Below are 22,270 nucleotides of genomic sequence, written 5' to 3'. Positions count from 1 at the left end.
GCCAGATCGCCCGTCGCCTTCTCAAAGGCAGTTACTGACAAGCAACAAATGCCAGCGATGCCGTATCCCGCGCAGGAATTTAGAAAAGCGAAATACTGCAGATGCTGGAATCTGAAACAAAAACCGAAAATGCTGGAAAATCTCAGCAGGTCTGACAGCGTCTGTGGGAGCAGAATAGAGCCAACGTTTCGAGTCTGGGTGACCCTTCGTCAGAGCTGAGACCAAAGAGGATCAGAAAAGATTGATACTGTGAGGGTGCAAGGCTGTAATAGGACAAAGGGAATGTAATTGAAGATGATAAAGGCTGCGAAAGATGCTCTGTGTCTATTAAGCGATCAGAATGTTTGAATGGCAGAACAGAGGTACAGATGGCTAAGGGAGGGGGGGAGAGAGAGAGAGAGAGAGAACCAAGATGGAGAGTGAGATGAAGATGTGGAAAAATGGATGAATGAAAAGAAAAGAAGGAATGAAATAAACTAAATGGAAATGAGGTGAAGGTGGAGGGGAGAGTTTAAAAAGACGGGCCCACCTTCATCACCATGGCGATCAGTGCTCCCAGTAAGGCCAGCACAATGAGTCGCATTTTCCCGCCACCTTGGCTTTTCTTCAGAAGCCACAGGGTGCACCTTTGCTTCGAGTCAGTGGCTGGCGCGTAGCGGACATTGTTCATCTTCTCGAAACCCAGCGACTTCAGCACGCAAGCACGGCGATGGCTGAATGTGTCAAAGGTGAATTTGCCGTGGTACGCCCCCGTGCCACTTTTACCTGGGGGTAAAGACCAGAGAGAGAATGGGGTATAAAACACCAGCACAGCTTCAAAAGTCTGTGGTGACCCACCAAGTATTATCATCTTGCTACATTCCCTTTAAGGCCACAAAAGTCAAGTCCGGCCTCCCAGGTTACCTGGATCCACTACTGTTCGCCTATTGCCGACGCTATAGTTAAGAAAGCCCACCAAAGCCTCTACTTTCTCAGAAGTCTAAGGAAATATGACATGTCAGTTATGACTCTCACCAACTTTTACAGATGCACCATAGAAAGCATTCTTTCTGGTTGTATCACAGCTTGGTCTGGGCTCCTGCTCTGTCCAAAACCGCAAGGAACTACAAAGGGTCGTGAACAAAGCCCAATCCATCACGCAAACCAGCCTCCCATCCATTGACTCTGTCTACACTTCCCGCTGCCTTGGCAAAGCAGCAGCATAATTAAGGACCCCACGCACCCCGGACATTCTCTCTTCCACCTTCTTCTCTCGGGAAAAAGACACAAAAGTCTGAGGTCACGTACCCACCGACTCAAGAGCAGCTTCTTCCCTGCTGCTGTCAGACTTTTGAATGGACCTACCTTGCACTAAGTTGATCTTTCTCTACACCCTAGCTATGACTGTAACACTACATTCTGCACTCTCTCCTTTCCTTCTCTATGAACGGTATGCTTTGTCTGTATAGCATGCAAGAAACAATACTTTTCACTGTATGCTAATACATGTGACAATAATAAATCAAATCAAAGACTAATAAATAAATTTAAATGCAATTAGGGTCAGACAACAAGCATTGGCTTTACGAATGACATACTCATCCCATGAAATAATTTTTAAAATAAAGTTAGAACTGGAAACCAGAACTGTGCACAGATTAGAAAAAGGATTGTGAAGCATTCGAGAAAGTTCAAAAAGGATTTACAGGACTGAGACTGGAACCCGGACTTTGGCCGGAATTCCCCAACCGTTCACGCCCCGCCAACAGTGAAAGCGGTCACGGAGAATTTGGCGCTCAGCCAAACCTCCGTTCACTGCAGCGGGACTGGAGAATCCCACTAGCGTGAGCAGCCGGAGAATTCCAGCCTTTGTAACCACCAGAAAAGCCCAAACAGGCTGTAGGTTTCTTCTCTAGAAAAGAGAAGGCTTGAGGGATGACAACAAAGTGGTCTTGAAAATGATGGAGTATGATTGGTGTAGAGAAAATGTTTCCACTTGTGGGGGGAGCACCCAAAGACCAGGGGCAATAATTTTTTTCAAATAATTGAAAAGGGGGTGCAGTCTAAAACAGCTTACATATGCATAGTCATGATGTGGAGTTGCCGGCTTTGGACTGGGGTGGGCACAGTAAGTAGTCTCACAACACCAGGTTAAAGTCCAACAGGTTTATTTGGGAGCACGAGCTTTCGGAGCGTTGCTCCTTCCTCAGGTGAGTGAAGAGTTTGGTTCACAAACAGGGCATGTACAGTCAAAAACCGCTTGTGTCTGTATATACCCTGTTGTTTGTGTCTGTATATACCCTGTTGTTTGTGTCTGTATATACCTTGTTGTTTGTGTCTGTACATGCCCTGTTTGTGAACCGAAGTCTTCACTCACCTGATGAAGGAGCAGCGCTCCAAAAGCTCATGCTACCAAATAAACCTGTTGGACTTTAATCTGGTGTCGTGAGACTGCTTAATATACATAGTCCCGAGACTCCTGCCGTTTGTGCGGTCTTGTGGAGTCCATGAACCAATGCATCCTAAATTGGACCTTCCAATGTAAAGGTTTCGGGGGTAAACTAATTGAATGGACAATTAGAGAAACGATTGCCTCCAGTGGAGGGGGCGGGGTTGGGAAAGGGGGACATAATTTCAAAATTACAGCTCATCTGCTCAGAGGTTTTCTAACACGAAGGGCAGTGGAAATCTGGAACTCTCTCCCCCAAGATAGTGCTGAGCCCAGAGTGAGGTAAAAAGATGTCAGAATTGACAGTGGTAGAGAAATCTAAGATACCAAATAGCTACAATCTAATTGAATAGTGAAATCAGCTGGAGATGTGAATAGTCCCCTCCTATCCATTAAGGTTCAAAAAAATTATATCTTTCCCTTCATCATTACTCCCATTCAGGGGGCAAGTGACCACTGTCTTCTTGGACCTCAATGAAAGTCCAGGCTGTGTTCTCTTAGGGCGGCGCGGTGGTTAGCACTGCTGCCTCACAGCGCCAGGGACCCAGGTTCAATTCCGGCTCGGGTCACTGTCTGTGTGGAGTCTGCACATTCTCCCCGTGTCAGTGTGGGTTTCCTCCGGGTGCTCCGGTTTCCTCCCACAGTCTAAAGATGTGCAGGTTAGGTGGATTAGCCATCCTAAAGTGCCCCTTGGCATCCCAAGATAGAATCATAGAATCCCTGCAGTGCAGAAGGAGGCCATTCAGCCCATCAGGCCTGCACTGACAACAATCCATCCCAGGCCTTATCCCCGCATTTACCCCACCAATCCCCCTGATCTACACATCTTGGGACACTAAGGGGCAATTTAGCATGGCCAATGCACGTAACCTACACATCTTTAGACACTAAGGGGCAATTTCGGATCTTTGGACGTGTAGGTTAGGTTCATAAATTCATAAGATATAGGAGCAGGATTAGGCCATTCAGCCCATCGAGTCCACTCCACCATTCGATCATGGCTCTTATGCTCCTCATCCCCATTTTCCTGCCTTCCCCCCCATAACCCTTCAACCCCATTACCAATTAAAAATCTGTCTAACTCCTCCTTAAATTTACTCACAGTTTCAACATTCTCTTTTGAAGAGTCAGTGTAGTCTCAATGGACCAAACAGTCTCTTTCTGCAGTGCACGGATTTTATGGTTCTGGTCATCCATTCCTCTACCACCCCCACACTCTGGGACATCGCTTTGGTATAGTCCCTGGGACCAATTGGGGGAGCCAGTCCCAAAATAGCTCATGGTGGGATGGGGTGAGAGAATGAGAGTTCCTCTGCCCATGTTAATCTCCCTTTTCTTCCCAATGCTGCCTGTTCCGCCTGATCCATCCTGTTCTGGACTCACCAACACCCCCAAACGGCAACGTGTCCACGCTGTAATGGATCATGCAGTCATTGGCGGTTACACCACCGCTAGAAGTCTCTGCGATCATTCTCTTTATTAACTGCAGAGAGAGAGAGAAATAATCATCAGCTTATAACATGCAACAACGCGGTTACACCAAGACTGCAGTTTGCCAGTTGTATGGATTTCTCCAGCAAGGTTTCAGAATGTTAAATCCACTGCAAGGTAAGGATGAAACAACAACTTGCATTTACATAGCCCCTTCAACAGACTATAATGTCCCAAGGTGCCTCACAGAAGCGTCACTGGACAGAAAGTTCACTCCGAGTTACATAAGAGGATATTTGGACGGTTGACCAAAAGGTTGGCCCACGTGGTCAATTTTAAGCAACATCTTTAAAGGGAAGGGGTAGAGTGAGGGAAAATATTTACGGAGGGAATTCCAGAGCTCAGATCACAACAGCTGAAGGTACAGCTCCTACTGGTAGTGATGTGACCCAGCCTGATATCACATGCTTCCAACATTGTCCACTTCACATCAGCAGTGTCAAAGGCCCATTGGATTGTCACTGGGATTTGGTGCACTTCACCGAATGGGCAGCACGGTGGGCACAGTGGTCAGCACTGCTGCCTCACAGCACCAGGGACCCGGGTTCGATTCCGGCCTCAGGTGACCGTCTGTGTGTAGTTTGCACATTCTCCCCGTGTCTGCGTGGGTTTCCTCCGGTTTCCTCCCACAGTCAAAAGATGTGCGGGTTAGGTTGATTGGCCGTGCTAAATTGTCCCTTAGTGTCAGAGGGATTAGCAGGGTAAAAATGTGGGGTTAAAGGGATAGGGCCTGAGTGGGATTGTTGTCGGGGCAAGTTCGATGGGCCGAATGGTCTTCTTCTGCACTGTCGGGATTCTATGATTCTATGACTAGGAAAACGGGCTCCACCAGCAAAATAGAAGCAACTTCAAATGAAGGCTGCGTCATGTGTTGGGAGTTCACCAGAACGGCTTCCTTCACAAGGTGTTCCTCATCTCAGCTGAACTGCCACAGCGAGACATTAAAAGTTAGAGGTCAGGCTCTCTCTCAATGGGAAATAGCTGAGTGGAGGGTGGGTTTGTGAGGAGTTATACCTGGTCTCAGTCTGGCCTGTGCTTCAAGGGTCCGGAGTTAGAAAGAGACAAATTAGCTAAGGTTCACCCCCGCCACTCCACCAGCACACACACACGCACACGCACAGTCCCTGCTGAGTGAGCCACGCATGACTATCCTGGTGATTCCCTATCATATTCCAAGTTGAATACCAATGGGTGTCTGAGGCCTGGGGAACTCAAATCACAGCAAGGGCTGCATTCCTCCAGCAAAGGCCATCCTAGGTCACTAATAGGGCTTCTGGGAAGACCTGGGGCCAGGTTATTGGCCTGTCCTCTGGGTTGAAGGTGCGACAAAAAACAATGACTTTGGAAGGTTCAAACACGACTTCTAAAAGCTCAATTTCCCACTTCCCGCCTTTCCTGAAGGAATTCCGTCCTTGCTGTGATTATAGTTCCCCGGGTGTCAGACCCCCATTGGTTCTCCATTCGGAATCGGACAGAATAATCGAGCTCACTCAACAGGGACCGTGTGGGGGGGAGGGACCCTGGTTAATTTGTCCCTTTCTAACCCAGGGCACGGGGCCAGACCCAGATCAGGAAACTGGTCACAGACCCAGGGTTAAAAGTGGGGCCTGTTCCTGGTGTGACTGTGTTGGCCTCTCACTGGATGAACCGACTCCCTGTCTCCCCGGTTCTGCGCGCACCGTGACAACAGTTAGTTCAAAGAAAACGTGGAGAGCGATACACGTCAAACTGCTAAAGGGAAGGGAGCAGCCAGAAGGTTCCAGTCTCGGAGACCAACGCACCAAACACAAAGCAGCCCCAGAGGCTGCAATCCTCACCTTATTGTTGTGAGAGAAGACGTAGAGAGCCAGAGGCTTATCCCTCTTGTTGATGAAGCTAATGGCTTCGTCGGCACTACCGACTGTGACTATCGGCAGCAGGGGGCCAAAGATCTCCTCCTGCATGATCTTGGAGCCGGGATCCACGTCCGTCACGATTGTGGGAGCTGAGCAAATATTAACAAGAGGCTCCATTCAGTAAATGGGAAAGAATCATTGGTCAACAAGCGCACAACAGGCATACAGACTTCTACACTTCCTTCCGCATCCTCCGACCCACTGCTGAGCCGCAGCCTACCCCATTCTCAGCCTCTGCCCCCATCTGGACACCCACCCTCCAGCTAAGGCTTGGCCTCTGGCCCCTCTCCGGTCAACGGAATGGCACAGAGTTCAATCAGCCAGACTCTGTTTCAGAAGCTGCCAAAATCACTGCAGGAAACGTCATAGAGGTTTACAGCATGGAAACAGGCCCTTCAGCCCAACTTGTCCATGCCGCCCTTTTTTTAAACCACTAAGCTAGTCCCAATTGCCCGCATTTGGCCCATATCCCTCTATACCCATCTTACCCATGTAACTGTCTAAGTGCTTTTTAAAAGACAAAATTGTACCCGCCTCTACTACTACCTCTGGCAGCTTGTTCCAGATACTCACCACCCTCTGTGTGAAAAAATTGCCCCTCTAGACACTTTTGTATCTCTCCCCTCTCACCTTAAACCTATGCCCTCTAGTTTTAGACTCCCCTATCTTTGGGAAAAGATATTGACTATCTAGCTGATCTATGCCCCTCATTATTTTATAGACCTCTATAAGATCACCCCTCAGCCTTCTACGCTCCAGAGAAAAAAGTCCCAGTCTATCCAGCCTCTCCTTATAACTCAAACCATCAAGTCCTGATAGCATCCTAGTAAATCTTTTGTGCACTCTTTCTAGTTTAATAATATCCTTTCTATAATAGGGTGACCAGAACTGTACACAGTATTCCAAGTGTGGCCTTACCAATGTCTTGTATAACTTCAACAAGACGTCCCACTCCTCCTGCATGGGAGATGATAGCCCAAAGACATTATCGCTAGACTATTTATCCAGAAACTCAGCTAACGTCCTGGGTACCAGGGTTCGAATCCCGCCACAGCAGATGGTGAAATTTGAATTCAATTAAAAGTATATCTGGAATTAAGAATCTACTGATGACCATGAAACCATTATCAATTGTCATTAAAACCCATCTGGTTCACTAATGTCCTTTAGGGAAGGAAATCTGCCGTCCTTACCCGGTCTGGCCTACATGTGACTCCAGAGCCACAGCAATGTGGTTGACTCTCAACTGCCCTCCAAGGACAACTAGGGATGGGTAATAAATGCTGGCCCAGCCAGCGACGCCCATGTCCCATGAATGAAAAAAAAATCTCCTTGGAGTCGGGATCCACGTCGGTCATGATTGGATCCTTGGCCCGTCTTTGGCACAAATGGGACTCACTTACCTCACTGATGCTGCAGTGAGGGAGGAAGGCCCACTGAAAACACTCTCCAGCGAGGCATGTAGGCCCTCATGGTGGAGGGGGAGAGGGGCAGGGGAGAGGTTCTCAATCCGGGCTCAGGGAAAGTTATAAGGAGGACAACGGGTTGTCCCTGCTGAGTCAGAGATTATTGACTCAGGCTGCCTTGTGCTGATATCAGTGTGCCCTTATCAAAATATTTGTTCTGTAAGCAAACATTGTGATTCATCCCACTGGCACTTTGCCCCGAGTTGGGACACTGCCTCTATGTTGTGACTGAGTGCACTGGTGTGGAGGTCACACTTCACCTCCCACAGCCTATACAATACCTATGTAAAGATTCTCTTCATCACTTTGACCACCGTACACAACGCTCGCTCCCTCCAGCAAAGACATCAGCCTCTTAAAATGTCGCTGGTTGACAATACGCCCATAATCCGGGGATTTCTGGGGATCAGCTCCGTAGAATTCCTGGAACAGACCGAGTAAGGAATGGTCAGACAGGGAAACACCCCAATGGCCATCTTGATGCTGCAACGTGAGGGGGCAACGTCTAATTGAGTGAACATAGAACATGGAATCCTACAGTGCAGAAGGAAGCCATTCGGCCCATCCAGGGTCTGCAATGACCACAATCCCACCCCGGCCCTATCCCCGTGCATTTATCCTAGCTAGTCCCCCTGACGTTAAGGGGCAATTTAGCATGGCCAATCCACCTAACCCGCACATCTTTGGAGTGTGGGAGGAAACCGGAGCAGCCGGAGGAAACCCACGCAGACACGGGGAGAGAACGTGCAAACTCCACACAGTGACCCGAGGCTGGGAATCGAACCCGGGTCCCTGGCGCTGTGAGACAGCAGCGCTAACCACTGTGCCACCGTGTCGCCCTGGATCAATAATAAGGAATTAGACCCAAGATGGCAGCAAGTCTGGGCAAACAAACAGCCTTTTGCCAAAATTAGTCCCTTATCAAAGTGAAATCAATGGTGACCCCACACACATTCGAGTTTTGTATAAAGTTCTTCCATTCCCCTCAGCATTGGGAGAATTGGAATTCCACATTAAAATTCTGGGAATTAGATTTAACAAATCAGGAAAAATGGGGATGAAGCTGTTGGATTGCTGGAAAACTCCGACTGGTTCACCAATGTGCTTCCCGGAGGGAAAGGTGCCATCCTTACCCAGTCTGGGACTCTACATGATTCTAGACACGCACCAACACGCTTGACCTTTAACTGCCCTTTGAGATGGTCGAGTGAACCAATCAGCTGCAAGCAAATTATTACCAAAGGCTCAGGAAGGAAACCCATCATCATCATCTTCTCAAAAGCATCGGCACGGTAGCACAGTGGTTAGCACTGCTGTCTCACAGCACCAGGGACCTGGGTTCAATTCCGGCCTAAGGTCACTGTCTGTGTGGAGTTTGCACATTCTCCATGTGTCTGCGTGGGTTTCCTCCGGGTGCTCCGGTTTCCTCCCACACTCCAAAGATGTGCTGGTTAGGTGGACTGGCCATGCTCAGTTGCTCCGTAGTGTCAGGGGGATGAACAGGGTAAATATGTGGGGTTGCGGGGATAGGGTCTGGGTGGGATTGCGCTCGGTGCAGACTCGATGGGCCGAATGGCCTTCTTCTGCAGTGTAGTGATTCTGTAATCGCTGGGTGATCTCCATCTCCAAGGCGGCCTTCACGACACACAACAGCGCAGAGTCGCTGAGCAGAAACTGATAGCCAAGTTTCGCACACATGAGGACGGTCTAAACCGGGATGTTGGATTTATGTCACATTATCAGTAACCCCCACAGCTTGACTCCTGGACTTGCACAATTTCACAAGCTGTACTGTCTGGAGACAATACACATCTCTTTAACCTGTGTTGAATGCTCCCTCCACCCACATTGTCTGTGCATTTAAGATCTGGCTGGCTGTAGAGATTTGCATTCTAATCAGTATTCTGTAATTTGATTTCTGTGTCTGTGCCCTGTTTGAGAACAGAGACCACTCCATCTGACGAAGGAGCATTGCTCCGAAAGCTTATGGTATTTGCTACCAAATAAACCTGTTGGACTTTAACCTGGTGTTGTGAGACTTCTTACTGATCAATAAATGCCAGCCTTACCACTAATGCCCACAGCCTGGAACTGGATTAAACCAAACAGGGCATCAACCCTCCTTTGCCATTCAAAGAATCTCATTCCCATTCCAATTCCTTGAGGGTGAGTAACTGGTGGCCATTCTTTTTATTCATTCCCGGGATGTGGGCTCCGCTGGCGCAGCCAACATTCATTACCCATCCCTAATTGCCCTCGAGAAGGTGGGAGTGAGCAGCCTTCTTGAACCCCTGCAGTCCAAGACTGCAACAGCAGACAGTCCACAGATACTTCAGACACTGGGACCCTGTTCAATCCAACACACATTATGGAGGAGATTTTACAGAACAGAATCATAAAATCTCTCATGTGTAGTTGCAAGCTTGAAAGGAGGAGTCAGAGAATCGCTTCAAGGCAGAAGGAGGCCATTCGGCCCATCGAGTCTGCACCGACCACAATCCCAACCAGCCCCAATCCCTGTAACCCCACGTATTTACCCTGCTAATCCCCCTGACCCTAAGGGGCAATTTATCATGGCCAATCCACCTAACCCGCACATCTTTGGACTGTGGGAGGAAACTGGGGCACCCGCAGCAGCGCCAACCACTGTGCCGCCCAGAATTTGCTTAAAATTAACACAAGAGACCGGAGCGAGTGAGGGTGAGGAGACCCAAGTGAGTGAGAGTGAGGACAACTCACGTCCGAGGACGACACCCACCCCAAATGGATCTTTGATGCGCGACAATCGAGCACGAGACACAAGGCTTCAGTAATTGAAGGCTTTTATTGTCTAACAATGGAACTATTTAAACACGAGTACACCATTCCAGACTGGAGGGGTCCCGCCCGAGCAGAGGGTCTTATACCTCTCCCTGGGGGCGGGGCCCGACTGGGATGTGCCACAACAGCAACCACCACAGGTGTATTAATCCCACAGTGTGAACACCCTGGCCCAACAACAACATTAGAATAACCCCACAGTGGTAACCAACGATGGTTCACCACAATCTTTCAGGTCCCAACTGACCTGTTGACCGTGCCACAAGACAGAAGAGCTGGAGTAGGCCATTCAGCCCATCGAGCCTGTCCCACGTTCCATAAGATCATGGCTGCTCTTACTGTGGCCTCAACCCCATTTTCCTGTCAGCCGCACTCGGGGATTGTGTAATTATATACCACGGTTTCTCTCTTCATTACCGACAGTGTCTGCTGTTTAACTCACGGTGATGGTGGCACTGATCTTCTTCACCACTGCGTCTTGGATACTTTTATCACACAGGATGTAATCTGGAGCGATGCAGGTCTGTCCACAGTTAGTGAACCGTCCCCACGCGATACGTCTACAAAGAATAAACAAGTCATTTCACAAAGTGATCTTATCCAAGCCTAATGTTTTTATAAGTCACATTATACTCAGAGAACAACGGAACTTCACAACGTTTGAAGAGCTTCATAGAATCCCTACAGTGCACAAGGAGGCCACTTGGCCCCTTGAGTCTGCACCGACCACAATCCCACCCAGGCCCTATCCCCGTAACCCCACATATTCACCCTACTAATCCCCCTGACACTGAGGGTCAATTTAGCACGGCTAATCCACCTAACCCACACATCTTTGGACTGTGGGAGGAAACCGGAGCACCCGGAGGAAACCCACGCAGACACGGGGAGAACGTGCAGACTCCACACAGACAGTGACCCGAGGCCGGAATTGAACCCGGGTCCCTGGCGCTGTGAGGCAGCAGTGCTAACCCACTGTGCCGCCCCCAGCTTCACTGGATGGATGCTGAGAAGCAGAGCCTAGAACCATAAGACCATAAGATATAAGAGCAGAATCGGGCCATTCAGCCCATCGAGTCTACTCCGCAGATAGTCTCAGAATTAAGGGTCAGACTTTTAGCACTGGGATGAGAACTAACTTCACTCAGGAGGTCTGTAAATCTTTGGGATTCTCCAAATTGAAGATGCTAAGTTGTTGACTATGTTCAAGACTGAATCAGTAGATGTTTGGGCTGAAAGGATTAATCCTATTTCCCACACTCCTCCCACCATCCTATACTTTACACCTTGTCAAGTGTCTAGCTATGAAGTGTTCAGCACGGTGACACAGTGGTTAGCCATTGCTGCCTCACAGCGGCAGGGACCTGGGTTCAATTCCTGGCTTGGGTGACTGTCTGTGTGGAGCCTGCACGTTCTCCCCGTGTCTGCGTGGGTTTCCTCCGGGTGCTCCGGTTTCCTCTCTCAGTCCAAAGATATGCGGGTTGAGTTGATTGGCTATGGTACATTGACTCTTAGTGTCAGGGGGATTAACAGGGTAAATACTTGGGGATAGGGGGTGGGTGGGAATGTTGTCGGTGCAGGCTTGATGGGCCAAATGGCCCCCTTCTGCACTGCAGGGATTCTGTACTCCTCCTTTAAAGCACAGCACCAGTTTCTGCAATAACAGTAACTTCATTGCAGTGTTAACATAAACATAAGCTTAATTGTGACAATAATAAACTTTAAAACAACAGAAATCCAAAAGAAAAAACTCCCAGACCCGGCAGACATAGAAACAGATGACAAATTGCTTTGGAAATGATACACAGCTCTCAAAGCATGGATTAAGCGCAGAGTTACACTCCCTCTTCAAGCTATTGAATGCATGTTGTTAAAGTTCATTTATTTGTCACAAGTAGGCTTACATTAACACAGCAATGAAGTTACTGTGAAAATCCCCTAGGCGCTACACTCCAGCACCTGAGGGAAAACTTAGCACGGCCAATGCATCTAACCAGCACATCTTGCGGACTGTGGGAGGAAACCAGAGCACCCGGAGGAAACCCACGCAGACACGGGGAGAACGTGCAGACTCCACACAGACAGTGACCCAAGCCGGGAATCAAACCCGGGTCCCTGGCGCTGTGAGGCAGCAGTGCCAACTGCTGCACCTGCCCTGGGAATGTTTCCTGGGACAGAGTGACAGTCCTTCTGGAATGTTCCAGAAAGAGTAAATCTCTGCCTGCACCGTCCCAAACACTCCCAGTACAGGTCCTGCACAGCAAGGCAAAGAGGGAGAGAAAAAAAGTGAAAGCCCAGGACTTGCATTTAGATAGCGATTTTCCCATCCTTTCCAGCCAATGAAGTATTTTGAAGTGCAGTCACTGTTGTGATGTAGGAAACGTAAGAACCAATTGGCACTCAGGAAACTCCCACAAACAGCAAATAAATAAATGAAAACCTAATCTCTTTATTTATATAAAAAAGGCTAGGCCAAGAGTTAAGTGGACGGAACAGTGGCACAGTGGTTAGCACTGCTGCCTCACAGCGCCAGGGACCCGGGTTCGATTCCGGCCTTGGGTCACTGTCCGTGTGGAGTTTGCACATTCTCCCCATGTCTGCGTGGGTTTCCTCCGGGTGCTCCGGTTTCCTCCCACAGTCCAAAACAAAATGTGCTGGTTAGGTGCATTGGCCATGCTAAATTCTCCCTCAGTGTTACCCGAACAAGCGCCGGAGTGCGGCAACTAGGAGATTTTCACAGTAACCTCATTGCGGTGTTAATGTAAGCCTACTTGTGGCTAATAAATAAATAAACTTTAAAAATAAATAACTTTAAGTATTAGGCAGGACACTGGGAAAACTACCCCGCTCCTCTTCAAATGTCGCCGTGAGATCTTTTTAGTGCAAATGCAACCTCAGTTTAACATCTCATACAAAAACCCGCAACTCCAGCAGTGCAGCACCCCCTCGGAGATGCATCGGATTTCTCAGCCGAGATGACGCCTCCAGGAGTGGGCCTCGAACCCTTGACTTTGTAACTCGCACATAATAATTCTACCTACTTAGCAAAAACTGACACTGGACGTGGGGGAGAGCTCCCTCGACACTGCCCTTGTGCACCAGTCGCTGAAGGTAAGCATGCAGGTGCAGCAGGCGGTAAAGAAGGCAAATGGTATGTTGGCCGTCATTGCGAGAGGTTTCGAGTACAGGAGCAGGGATGTGTTGTTGCAATTATACAGGGCCTTGGTGAGGCCACACCTAGAGTATTGTGCACAGTTTTGGACTCCTTTTCTGAGGAAGGATGTTCTTGCTCTCGAGGGAGTGCAGCGAAGGTTTACCAGGCTGATTCCGGGGTTGGCAGGACTGATGTATGAGGAGAGATTGACTAGGTTAGGATTGTTTTCGCTGGAGTTCAGACGAATGAGGGGGGGAATCTCATGGAGACTTACAAAATTCTAACAGGACTAGACAGGGTAGATGCAGGGAGGATGTTCCCGATGGTGGGGGAGTCCAGAACCAGGGGTCACAGTCTGAGGATTTGGGGTAGACCATTTAGGACGGGAGGTGGGGAGACATTTCTTCACCCGGCGAGTCTGTGGAATTCATTACAGGAAGTAGTTGATGCCAAAACATTGAATGTATTCAAGAGGCGGCTGGATATAGCACTTGGGGTGAATGGGATCAAAGGTTATGGGGGAGAAAGCAGGATTAGGCTATTGAGTTGGATGATCAGCCATGATCGTAATGAATGGTGGAGCAGGCTTGAAGGGCCGAATGGCCTCCTCCTGCTCCTATCTTCTATGTTTCCATGTCTATGTCCCAAAAATATGCCAAACACACAGAAAATCACTGCTTGCTGCGGCAGTGTGAAACCAACCTGCAGGCGACGTCCAGATCACAGTCGGTGTCGACATAACAGGGACTTTTCCCTCCAAGCTCCAGGGTCACGGGGGTCAGATGTTTGGCTGCAGCCTCCAGTATGATCCGGCCGACATTGGTACTCCCGGTATACAGGATGTGGTCAAAGGGATTCTTCAACACCTCGGTTGTCACTGTGGGCCCTCCATTAATTACAGGGTAAAGATCCTTGAGGAATGGTTGAAAAAAATTTTTAAAAGGCTGCATCCCAGCTCCAAAGAGCACGGTCACCTTCAATGTGAAGGAGGGGTCGTAGGAAATGAGGAAGGCCACTCGGCCCAAACCTGTTCCACTCTTCAGTTAGATCGTGAGTGACCTTGTACCTCAAGGTCCATATTCCTTGCGACATCGCCATTATGTGTGCGTCAGTCTACACCTGATTCAATAGCCCGCCCTTTAACTCTTTTCAGACACCGAGGGGGAGTGTCTCCTGGGGGTCCCCTGTGTTTTCAGCTGAGGTTTCCAGCTCCTTCTTCCCTCCCTAGAATGCTCCCGCTGAGGCACATGTTGGCGTCAAACCAGACGCTTGTTAAACTGGTTCTCCGCAACAGCCTCACGACCCCCTCAATCCAGAATTCCTACAGTGCAGAAGGAGGCCATTCAGCGCAGCGAACCTGCACCGACCACAATCCCACCCAGGCCCTATCCCTGTAACCCCACATATTTACCTACCAATCTCCCTGACGCTAAGGGAGAATTTAGCATGGCCAATCAACCTAATCAGCACATCGTTGGACCGTGGAAGGAAACCGGAACACCCGGAGGAAACCCACGCAGACACGGGGAGAACGTGCAAATTCCATACAGTCACCCGAGGCCGGAATCGAACCCGGGTCCCTGGCGCTGTGAGGCATCAGTGCTAACCACTGTGCCACCGTATCTAATCATGCTTTGATGGGGACACCATTTTTCTCTCTACCTCCATTGGTGCTTCCTTTCTGCAAAAACGTCAGGGAGAGAGCAATGTCAAGTGGATTTACCCAGCATGCTCCGGTCTGGGCCTGGCCCAATCTGCACTCACCTTGTCCAAGTACTGAGGGAGGAGTTCCGCCAGTAACTGGGCCGTATTCCAACTCACTTCAGACGGCTTCAGGACAACGGCATTCCCTGAGAACGGGATCGTAACACAAAAGTAATCACTGGCAACCGGCAAAGAAAATACAGCACAGAAACAGAACATTCAGCCCAATATATCCAGGCAGGTGTTTGGGTTCCACATGATCTCCCTTCCACCCAAACCCACAAATATTCCCTTCTATTCTTTTCGCCCTTGTGTAACATAGAAACTAGTAGGCCAATCGGCCCTTCAAGCCTGCTCCATCGCCATTCATTATGATCATGGCTGATCATCAAATTCAATATCCTGATTCCCCCCCTTCCTCCCATATCCCTCGATCCCTTTAGCTCCAAGAGCTATATCTAATTTCTTCTTGAAATCAGATAACGTTTTGGCCTCAACTACTTTGAGGTAGTGAATTCCACACATTCACCACCCTCTGGGTGAAGAAATTTCTCCTCCCCTCAGTTCTAAAAGGCTTTTCCCTTTTCCTCAAACTATGACCCCTAGTTCTGGACTCCCCCCACCATTGGGAACATTCTTTCTGAATCCACCCTGTCTAACCCTGTTAGAATTTTAGAAGTTTCTTTGAGATCCCCTCTCACTCTTCTAAACTCCAATGAATACAATCCTAACCGAATTAGTCCCTCCTCATGTGACAGGCCTGCCATCCCAGGAATCAGCCTGGTAAACCTTCGCTGTACTCCCTCTATAGCAAGGACATCCTCCCTCAGATAAGGACACCAAAACTGCACTCAATACTCCAGGTGTGGCCTCACCAACACCCCCCCCCCCCCACCAGCACCTCCATGAACGATCGGCAGATACCCACCAGACCAGATTTCAACCCAGCTCGAGCTGAAATACCGAATTGTGGAGTAAAACCGGTGGTCTGACCCGAACCAGTTCCTGCCAGGCAGGTTGTGCTAAAGTTAGGCCAACCATCTCAAGAGAACAAACAAAGCCTCAATCACGAGGAGTAAGGCACAGTGGGTTAGCACTGCTGTCTCACAGCGCCAGGGACCCGGGTTCGATTCCCGGCTTGGATCAACTGTCTGTGCGGAGTCTGCACGTTCTCCCCGTGTCTGCGTGGGTTTCCTCCGGGTGCTCCGGTTTCCTCCCACAGTCCAAAGATGTGCGGGTTAGGTTGATTGGCCGGCCGTGCTAAATTGACCCGTAATGTGAGGGGGATGAGCAGGGTAAATGTGTGGGGTTACGGGAATCGGGCCTGGGTGGGATTGTGGTCGATACAGACTCGATGGGCCGAATGGCCTGCTTCTGTACTCAAGGGATCCTATGAGCAGAAAAAGAAAACTGGGAAAACTCAGCCGGTGGGAAAGTAATTGGGAAAAAAACCAAACCACAGCAGAGAAAAATAAATTACTGATTATCAGTTGAGATCTTTCTGACAGAGATTGGGAAGTGATGAAGCCAGAGCTTACCTGCTGCGATTGCCCCAACTAAAGGCTGGACCGTAAGGGCGAATGGATAGTTCCAGGCCCCAATGATCAGAACCACTCCCAGAGGTTCTCGATGGATATAGACAGTGTCCATTAACGTCATCATGTTCTTGGACACGTGCTCTGGGGCGGTCCATTTGGGCAATTTGTTTATAGCCAGAGAAATCTCGCTCAGAACGCCTGACATTTCATAAATCTCCACCGAGAAAGAATTCTGTAAATTCAAATTAAGAAAGTCACTTTCAAACAGATTCCCCCCACACACCGCCTCTGCCCTCCATCCACCTCCCCCACCACTGATCCGCTGACCATATCCCACCCACAGCTCATTCTTCAGCCCAATTCTATCTGATCCGCACTGACTCCCAATCCCCCAAAACTTCCAAATATGAAATTCAAGTTGAAACCCCTTCATGAATTCATCCCTCGCTTTCTCTCCAATCCCCTCCCCTATAACCCTTCATCTCCCCAAATCTTGCTCTGATACCTGGAAGGAGTGGGTTCCCTAAGGAGGAGAGGTTGGGCTTGTTTCCACTGGAGTTTAAAAGAGAGAGGGGTGACTTGATTGAAGTTTATAAGATCCCGAATGCTCTTGACTAGGTGGACGTGGAAAGTGTGATGTTGGTGTACCTTTAAGAGTTTTTTTAAATTCATGCTCACACCCTGGTCATTGTTGGGAGGAGGAGAAACTGTGAGCAGCCCAAGTGACAGGGATTTCATTTTCAGTTTGGACTGCAGGTTTGAGTTTTTCGTTTCAGAAGGGACAGCAAGCTAAAGAGAAATGTTTTCCCTCTCTCCCTGTTGTTTTGAAAATTCTGTTGGTTTACTGAAGGGTGAAAATCTGCTGCTGTTAGAGGCTGGACCAGAGTCTCGCTGGTACTTTGGGAAGCTATCTTGTCTCGAGTCCCAAGAGCATTTGACTGCGGAATTCAACTAACGGCCTCGATCCCAGTGTCACGTGAGCATTAGTCTGTGCTGCTTTAAACCTGTGAAAAGAGTCTTTTGTCTATGGGAGGTTTTAGTTTTGATTGGGACAGCCAATATATATTCATTAAGGGTTACACATTATCATTAGTTATTACTTTATTTATAGTGTCACAAGTAGGCTTACACTGCAATGAAACTACTGTGAAAATCCCCGAGTCGCCACAGTCCGGTGCCTGTTCGGTTACACTGAGGGAGAATGCAGCACGGCCAATGCATCCTAACCAGCACGTCTTTCGGACTGTGGGAGGAAACCAGAGCACCCGGAGGAAACCCACGCAGACACGGGAGAACGTGCAGAGTCCACACACACACACAGTGAGCCAACCCGGGAATAGAACCCGGGTCCCTGATGCTGTGAGGCAGCAGTGCTAACCACTGTGCCCCATGATTGTTTGCAATTGATAAAAGTTCTTGCTAATTTTCTTACTATACATGTTAAACATATTCTTAAATAAACTTTGTTTGATAAAAGCTCCCTAGTGGGTCACTCGAATCATACCTGAAGTGAAACATCTCATGCTCACCCTAGCCAAATTCAAAATGCAAAACTTACGATTCAGGCGGGCTTCGTAAAACACTTTAGAGTTTCCAACCTGAACCTTAACAAAAGAATGTTACCTCTTGTGTGTGTGTGTCCAGGCCGAGGGGGCACTGTTTTAAAATTAGGAGTTGCCCTCACAGGATAGAGATTCTTTAGGGAAGGAAATCTGCCGCCCTTACCTGGTCTGGCCTACATGTGACTCCAGAGCCACAGCAATGTGGTTGACTCTCAACTGCCCTCGGGCAACTAGGAATGGACAATAAATGCTGGCCCAGCCAGTGACGCCCATATCCCACGAATTAATAAAATAAGAGTTAACTCAAAGCAAATAACTGCGGATGCTGGAATCTGAAACAAAAACAGCAAAATGCTGGAAAATCTTAGCACGTCTGACAGCATCTGTGGTGAGAGAATAGAGCCAATGTTTCGAGTCTGGATGACCCTTAGTCAGAGCTACAGATAGAGAAGATAGGACAAGATTTATACAGTAAGGCAAGAAGGACTCACATCCTCCTGTCACTTGCCATTCCAACACGCCACCCTGCTCCCACGTCCACATATCTGTCCTTTTCCTGTTGCAATGTTCCAACCTAACATTGAAACTCACCATAAACTGGAGGACCAGCACCTCATCTTCCGATTGGGCACTTTACAGCCTTCTGGACTTAACACTGAGCTCAACAACTTCACAGCACGAACTCTCTCCTCCACCTTCACCCCATTTCCATTTATTATATTTCCTTTCTTTTTGTCTTATTAATCCATTTTTTTTACTTTATATTCTTATCAGAGAAATCGTAGAAGCCCGACAGTGCAGAAGAAGGCCATTCGGCCCATCGAGCCTGCGCTGACAACAATCCCACCCAGGCCCTATCCCCGTCACCCCAGGTATTTAGCCTGCCAGTGCCCCTGACACTAATTTAGCACGGCCAATCAACCTAACCCGCGCATCTTTCAGAATGTGTGAGGAAACCGGAGCACCCGCAGGAAACCCACGCAGACACGGGGAGAACATGAAAACTCTACACAGTGACCCAAGTCGGGAATTGAACCCGGGTCCCTGGCGTTGTGAGGCAGCAGTGCTAACCACTGTGCCACCGTGCCGCCATTATCTATTTTAAATTTTAATTTCTTCCATCATTTTGTTTGTCCACTTCTAAATCTTGCTTTCCATCCTGTTTCCCACCACCCTCGCATCTCATTAGGGCTATCTGCCACATGCCTCAGGTTGTCCTTCGACACACTGCACCTTGGTTCCGCCATTTACACATTCCAATCTCTAATGGGCTGCTATTAGCACCATTCTCAGCCTTTATCACCACCATTTACATTCCCTTTGTATTTTTGTCTATGACATCTTGGCTGATTAAACAACGCAGGAGTTGGAATGCCTTGTTGAAGTTGTACAAGACATTGGTAAGGCCACACTTGGAATACTGTGTGCAATTCTGGTCACCCTATTATAGAAAGGATATTATTAAACTAGAAAGAGTGCAGAAAAGATTTACTAGGATGCTACGGGGACTTGATGGATTGAATTATAAAGAGAGGCTGGATAGACTGGGACTTTTTTCTCTGGAGTGTAGAAGGCTGAGGGGTGATCTTATAGAGGTCTATAAAATAATGAGGGGCATGGATCAGCTAGATAGTCAATATCTTTTCCCAAAGATAGGGGAGTCTAAAACTCGAGGACAGAGGTTTAAGGTGAGAGGGGAGAGATACAAAAATGTCTAGAGGGGCAATTCTTTCACACAGAGGGTGGTGAGTATCTGGAACAAGTTGCCAGAGGTAGTAGTAGAGGCGGGTACAATTTTGTCTTTTAAAAAGCATTTAGATAGTTACATGGGTACGATGGGTATAGAGGGATATGGGCCAAATGCGGGAAATTGGGATTAGCTTAGAGGTTTTAAAAAAGAAAAGGCGGCATGGACAAGTTGGGCCGAAGGGCCTATTTCCATGCTGTAAACCTCTATGACTCTATGACCCCCTTCCATCCCGCCCCAACCCTTACAGTATAAATCTCATCCTATTTCCTTTGTCTCTGGCTCTGATGAAGGGTCATCCAGACTCGAAACGTTGGTTCTATTCTCTCTCCCCAGATGCTGCCAGACCGGTTGAGATTTTCCGGCACTTTCTGCTTTTGTTTCAGTTAAATAAATCTGGAGTGAAAGGTTAGCATCATTAATGATGATCATGGAAGCAGCAGGTTTTTGTAAAAGCCAATCTGGTTCACTAACGTCCTTTAGGAAATCTGCCGTCCTTACCTGGTCTGGCCTACATATTACCCCAGACACCACAGCAAGATGATTGACTCTTAACTGCCCTCTGGAAATGTCCTAGCCAGTCACTTAGTTGTATTCAAGATGGCAGCTTACCACCACTCTCTCAAGCGTACTTGGGTAGGGGAAATAAATGCCCATCTTGTCAACAACGCTCAAATTCCATGAAATAACAAAAAGCCCATAAAACCTTCCTAGTTGATATGTCTAACTACCTTATTGCCTGATATAGAGTTATGCCCAGGGAAAGAGCATTGCATCAGACTGTTAATCATCATGTAAACCCTTCTACTACCTAGGCGGCGTGGTGGCACAGTGGTTAGCACGGCTGCCTCACAGTACCAGGGACCCGGGTTCAATTCCCGGCTTGGGTCACTGTCTGTGCGGTGTCTGCACGTTCTCCCCGTGTCTGCTCCGGTTTTCACCCACAGTCCGAAAGACGTGCTGGTTAGGCATATTGGCCGTGCTCAATTCTCCCTCAGTGTACCTGAACAGGTGCCAGAGTGTGGCGACTAGGGGATTTTCATAGTAACTTCATTGCAGCGTTAATGTAAGCCTACTTGTGACACTAATAAATAAACTTGAAAAATTTTACTCTTATTAAACTCTTGGAAACTTTAAAACTACCCACATTGCCATTTGGGGAGAGCGTGAAGATATATGAGCAACCACCAAGAATTGGGAACATGAGAAGAAATTGAAGAGAATTTTGGAACAATCATAAACACTTTGTCAAATGGTCGCGGCATTGCAAGTACAAATTGCGAAGGGGTTTGTGCAACCTGGCTGAACGCGTGTCAAGAGCGGTTTCAAACCTTGTGCAAGTCCTTTTTGAGCGCCAGTGAGAACTCTTCCTTTCTCTCTGTGATCATTCTCTCCAATGCCTTCAGCTGCTGAATGCGGAATTCCAGAGACCGGGTTTTCCCCAGATTGTAGGCAGCTCTCGCACCGGATACAACGAGATTGATCTGGTCCATGATGCACCAACCCCTGCCAAGGAAGACAAAGCAATGGTCAGTGTGATAAACCCCAGGACTTACATGGGGGGGAAATCCCTGACTCACCTCCCAGTAGGACTCAGAATACGAGCTCCCTGGGTGATTGGTAATTACCTTACCAGGTGGAACTCGTATCCCGCGCCCTTTATAAAGCAGGCCCTTGAGCGGGTCCATTATTGTAACATCCTGGTTGGGACCCGATAGCGTTCACTACAGGCTTGTGGGGGTTTTGTTTTACTTTGTGCAATGGGGCACCGTTCCTTTCCAGCTGACTCCTGAGTGATTACACTAAGTTTCTTCAAGCACATTTGGGAGTGCCATAATGTAAAAATAAACAAACAGAGGGAATGCTGTGTTATTGAACGTTGTGTTTGGCCATCCCGGCTGGGGTGTTATTTTGGTGATTCAGGAGGTGACCGAACGATATGAATGTGTGAAGTAAGTTTGGCTGAGTCATGTTATAAAGCAGTAAAGTCAGCGGCAGATTTGGGAGGGTCCTGTTACCAAAACAGGAAACGCACATTGGATCAGTCAGTATCTGTAACTGACACGAGGTTAACGTTTCAGCTCTAACCCGATTCCTTCATCTGAAGGAACTGAACTCAATATAATTCCGAGTCTTCCTCCATCACTGCCTCCGCTCCTGTGCTTGTTTCTTCACCAAGAAATCTCCTTCCTCACACCCAACTCTGTAAATCTGACTCCGGTCTCCAGTCTGCTCACTCCTCCTGGACCCCCCGACACATCCCCAGCGTTACCTTCAGCGCGAGCTTTCACTATCATATCAGTAATCTGCAGTCCAGCAGAATGGTGGCACAGTGGTTAGCACTGCTGCCTCACAGCTCCAGAGACCTGGGTTCAATTCCTGGGATCGCTGCCTGGGTGGAGTTATGATGTGGAGATGCCGATGTTGGACTGGCGCAAGCACAGTAAGAAGTCTCACAACACCAG

The 22,270-nt window shown here is 48.4% G+C and overlaps 1 protein-coding gene across 2 annotated transcripts in view; it reads right to left on the bottom strand.

Annotated features, from left to right (window-relative positions):
• LOC144501221 (aldehyde dehydrogenase, dimeric NADP-preferring-like) overlaps positions 1–22,270 on the bottom strand; it is a 41,117-nt gene that overhangs the window by 5,201 nt on the left and 13,646 nt on the right. The window contains exons 2-10 of one of the 2 annotated variants that reach the window (XM_078224671.1): positions 21,137–21,311; positions 16,497–16,728; positions 15,019–15,104; positions 13,957–14,165; positions 10,543–10,660; positions 7,562–7,703; positions 5,737–5,903; positions 3,812–3,911; positions 539–765 (exon numbers count right to left, since the gene is read on the bottom strand). In XM_078224671.1, the coding sequence (XP_078080797.1) occupies positions 539–765; positions 3,812–3,911; positions 5,737–5,903; positions 7,562–7,703; positions 10,543–10,660; positions 13,957–14,165; positions 15,019–15,104; positions 16,497–16,728; positions 21,137–21,298 (1,443 nt within the window). In that variant the 5' untranslated portion in view covers positions 21,299–21,311. Of the gene's footprint in view, positions 1–529; positions 766–3,811; positions 3,912–5,736; positions 5,904–7,561; positions 7,704–10,542; positions 10,661–13,956; positions 14,166–15,018; positions 15,105–16,496; positions 16,729–21,136; positions 21,312–22,270 lie in introns of both variants that reach the window. The other variant, XM_078224670.1, reaches the window with a different exon arrangement.

Source organism: Mustelus asterias, chromosome 12, assembly GCF_964213995.1.
Source record: "Mustelus asterias chromosome 12, sMusAst1.hap1.1, whole genome shotgun sequence".
Lineage (NCBI taxonomy): Eukaryota > Metazoa > Chordata > Chondrichthyes > Carcharhiniformes > Triakidae > Mustelus > Mustelus asterias.
This window is presented reverse-complemented; position numbering and strand designations above follow the sequence as displayed.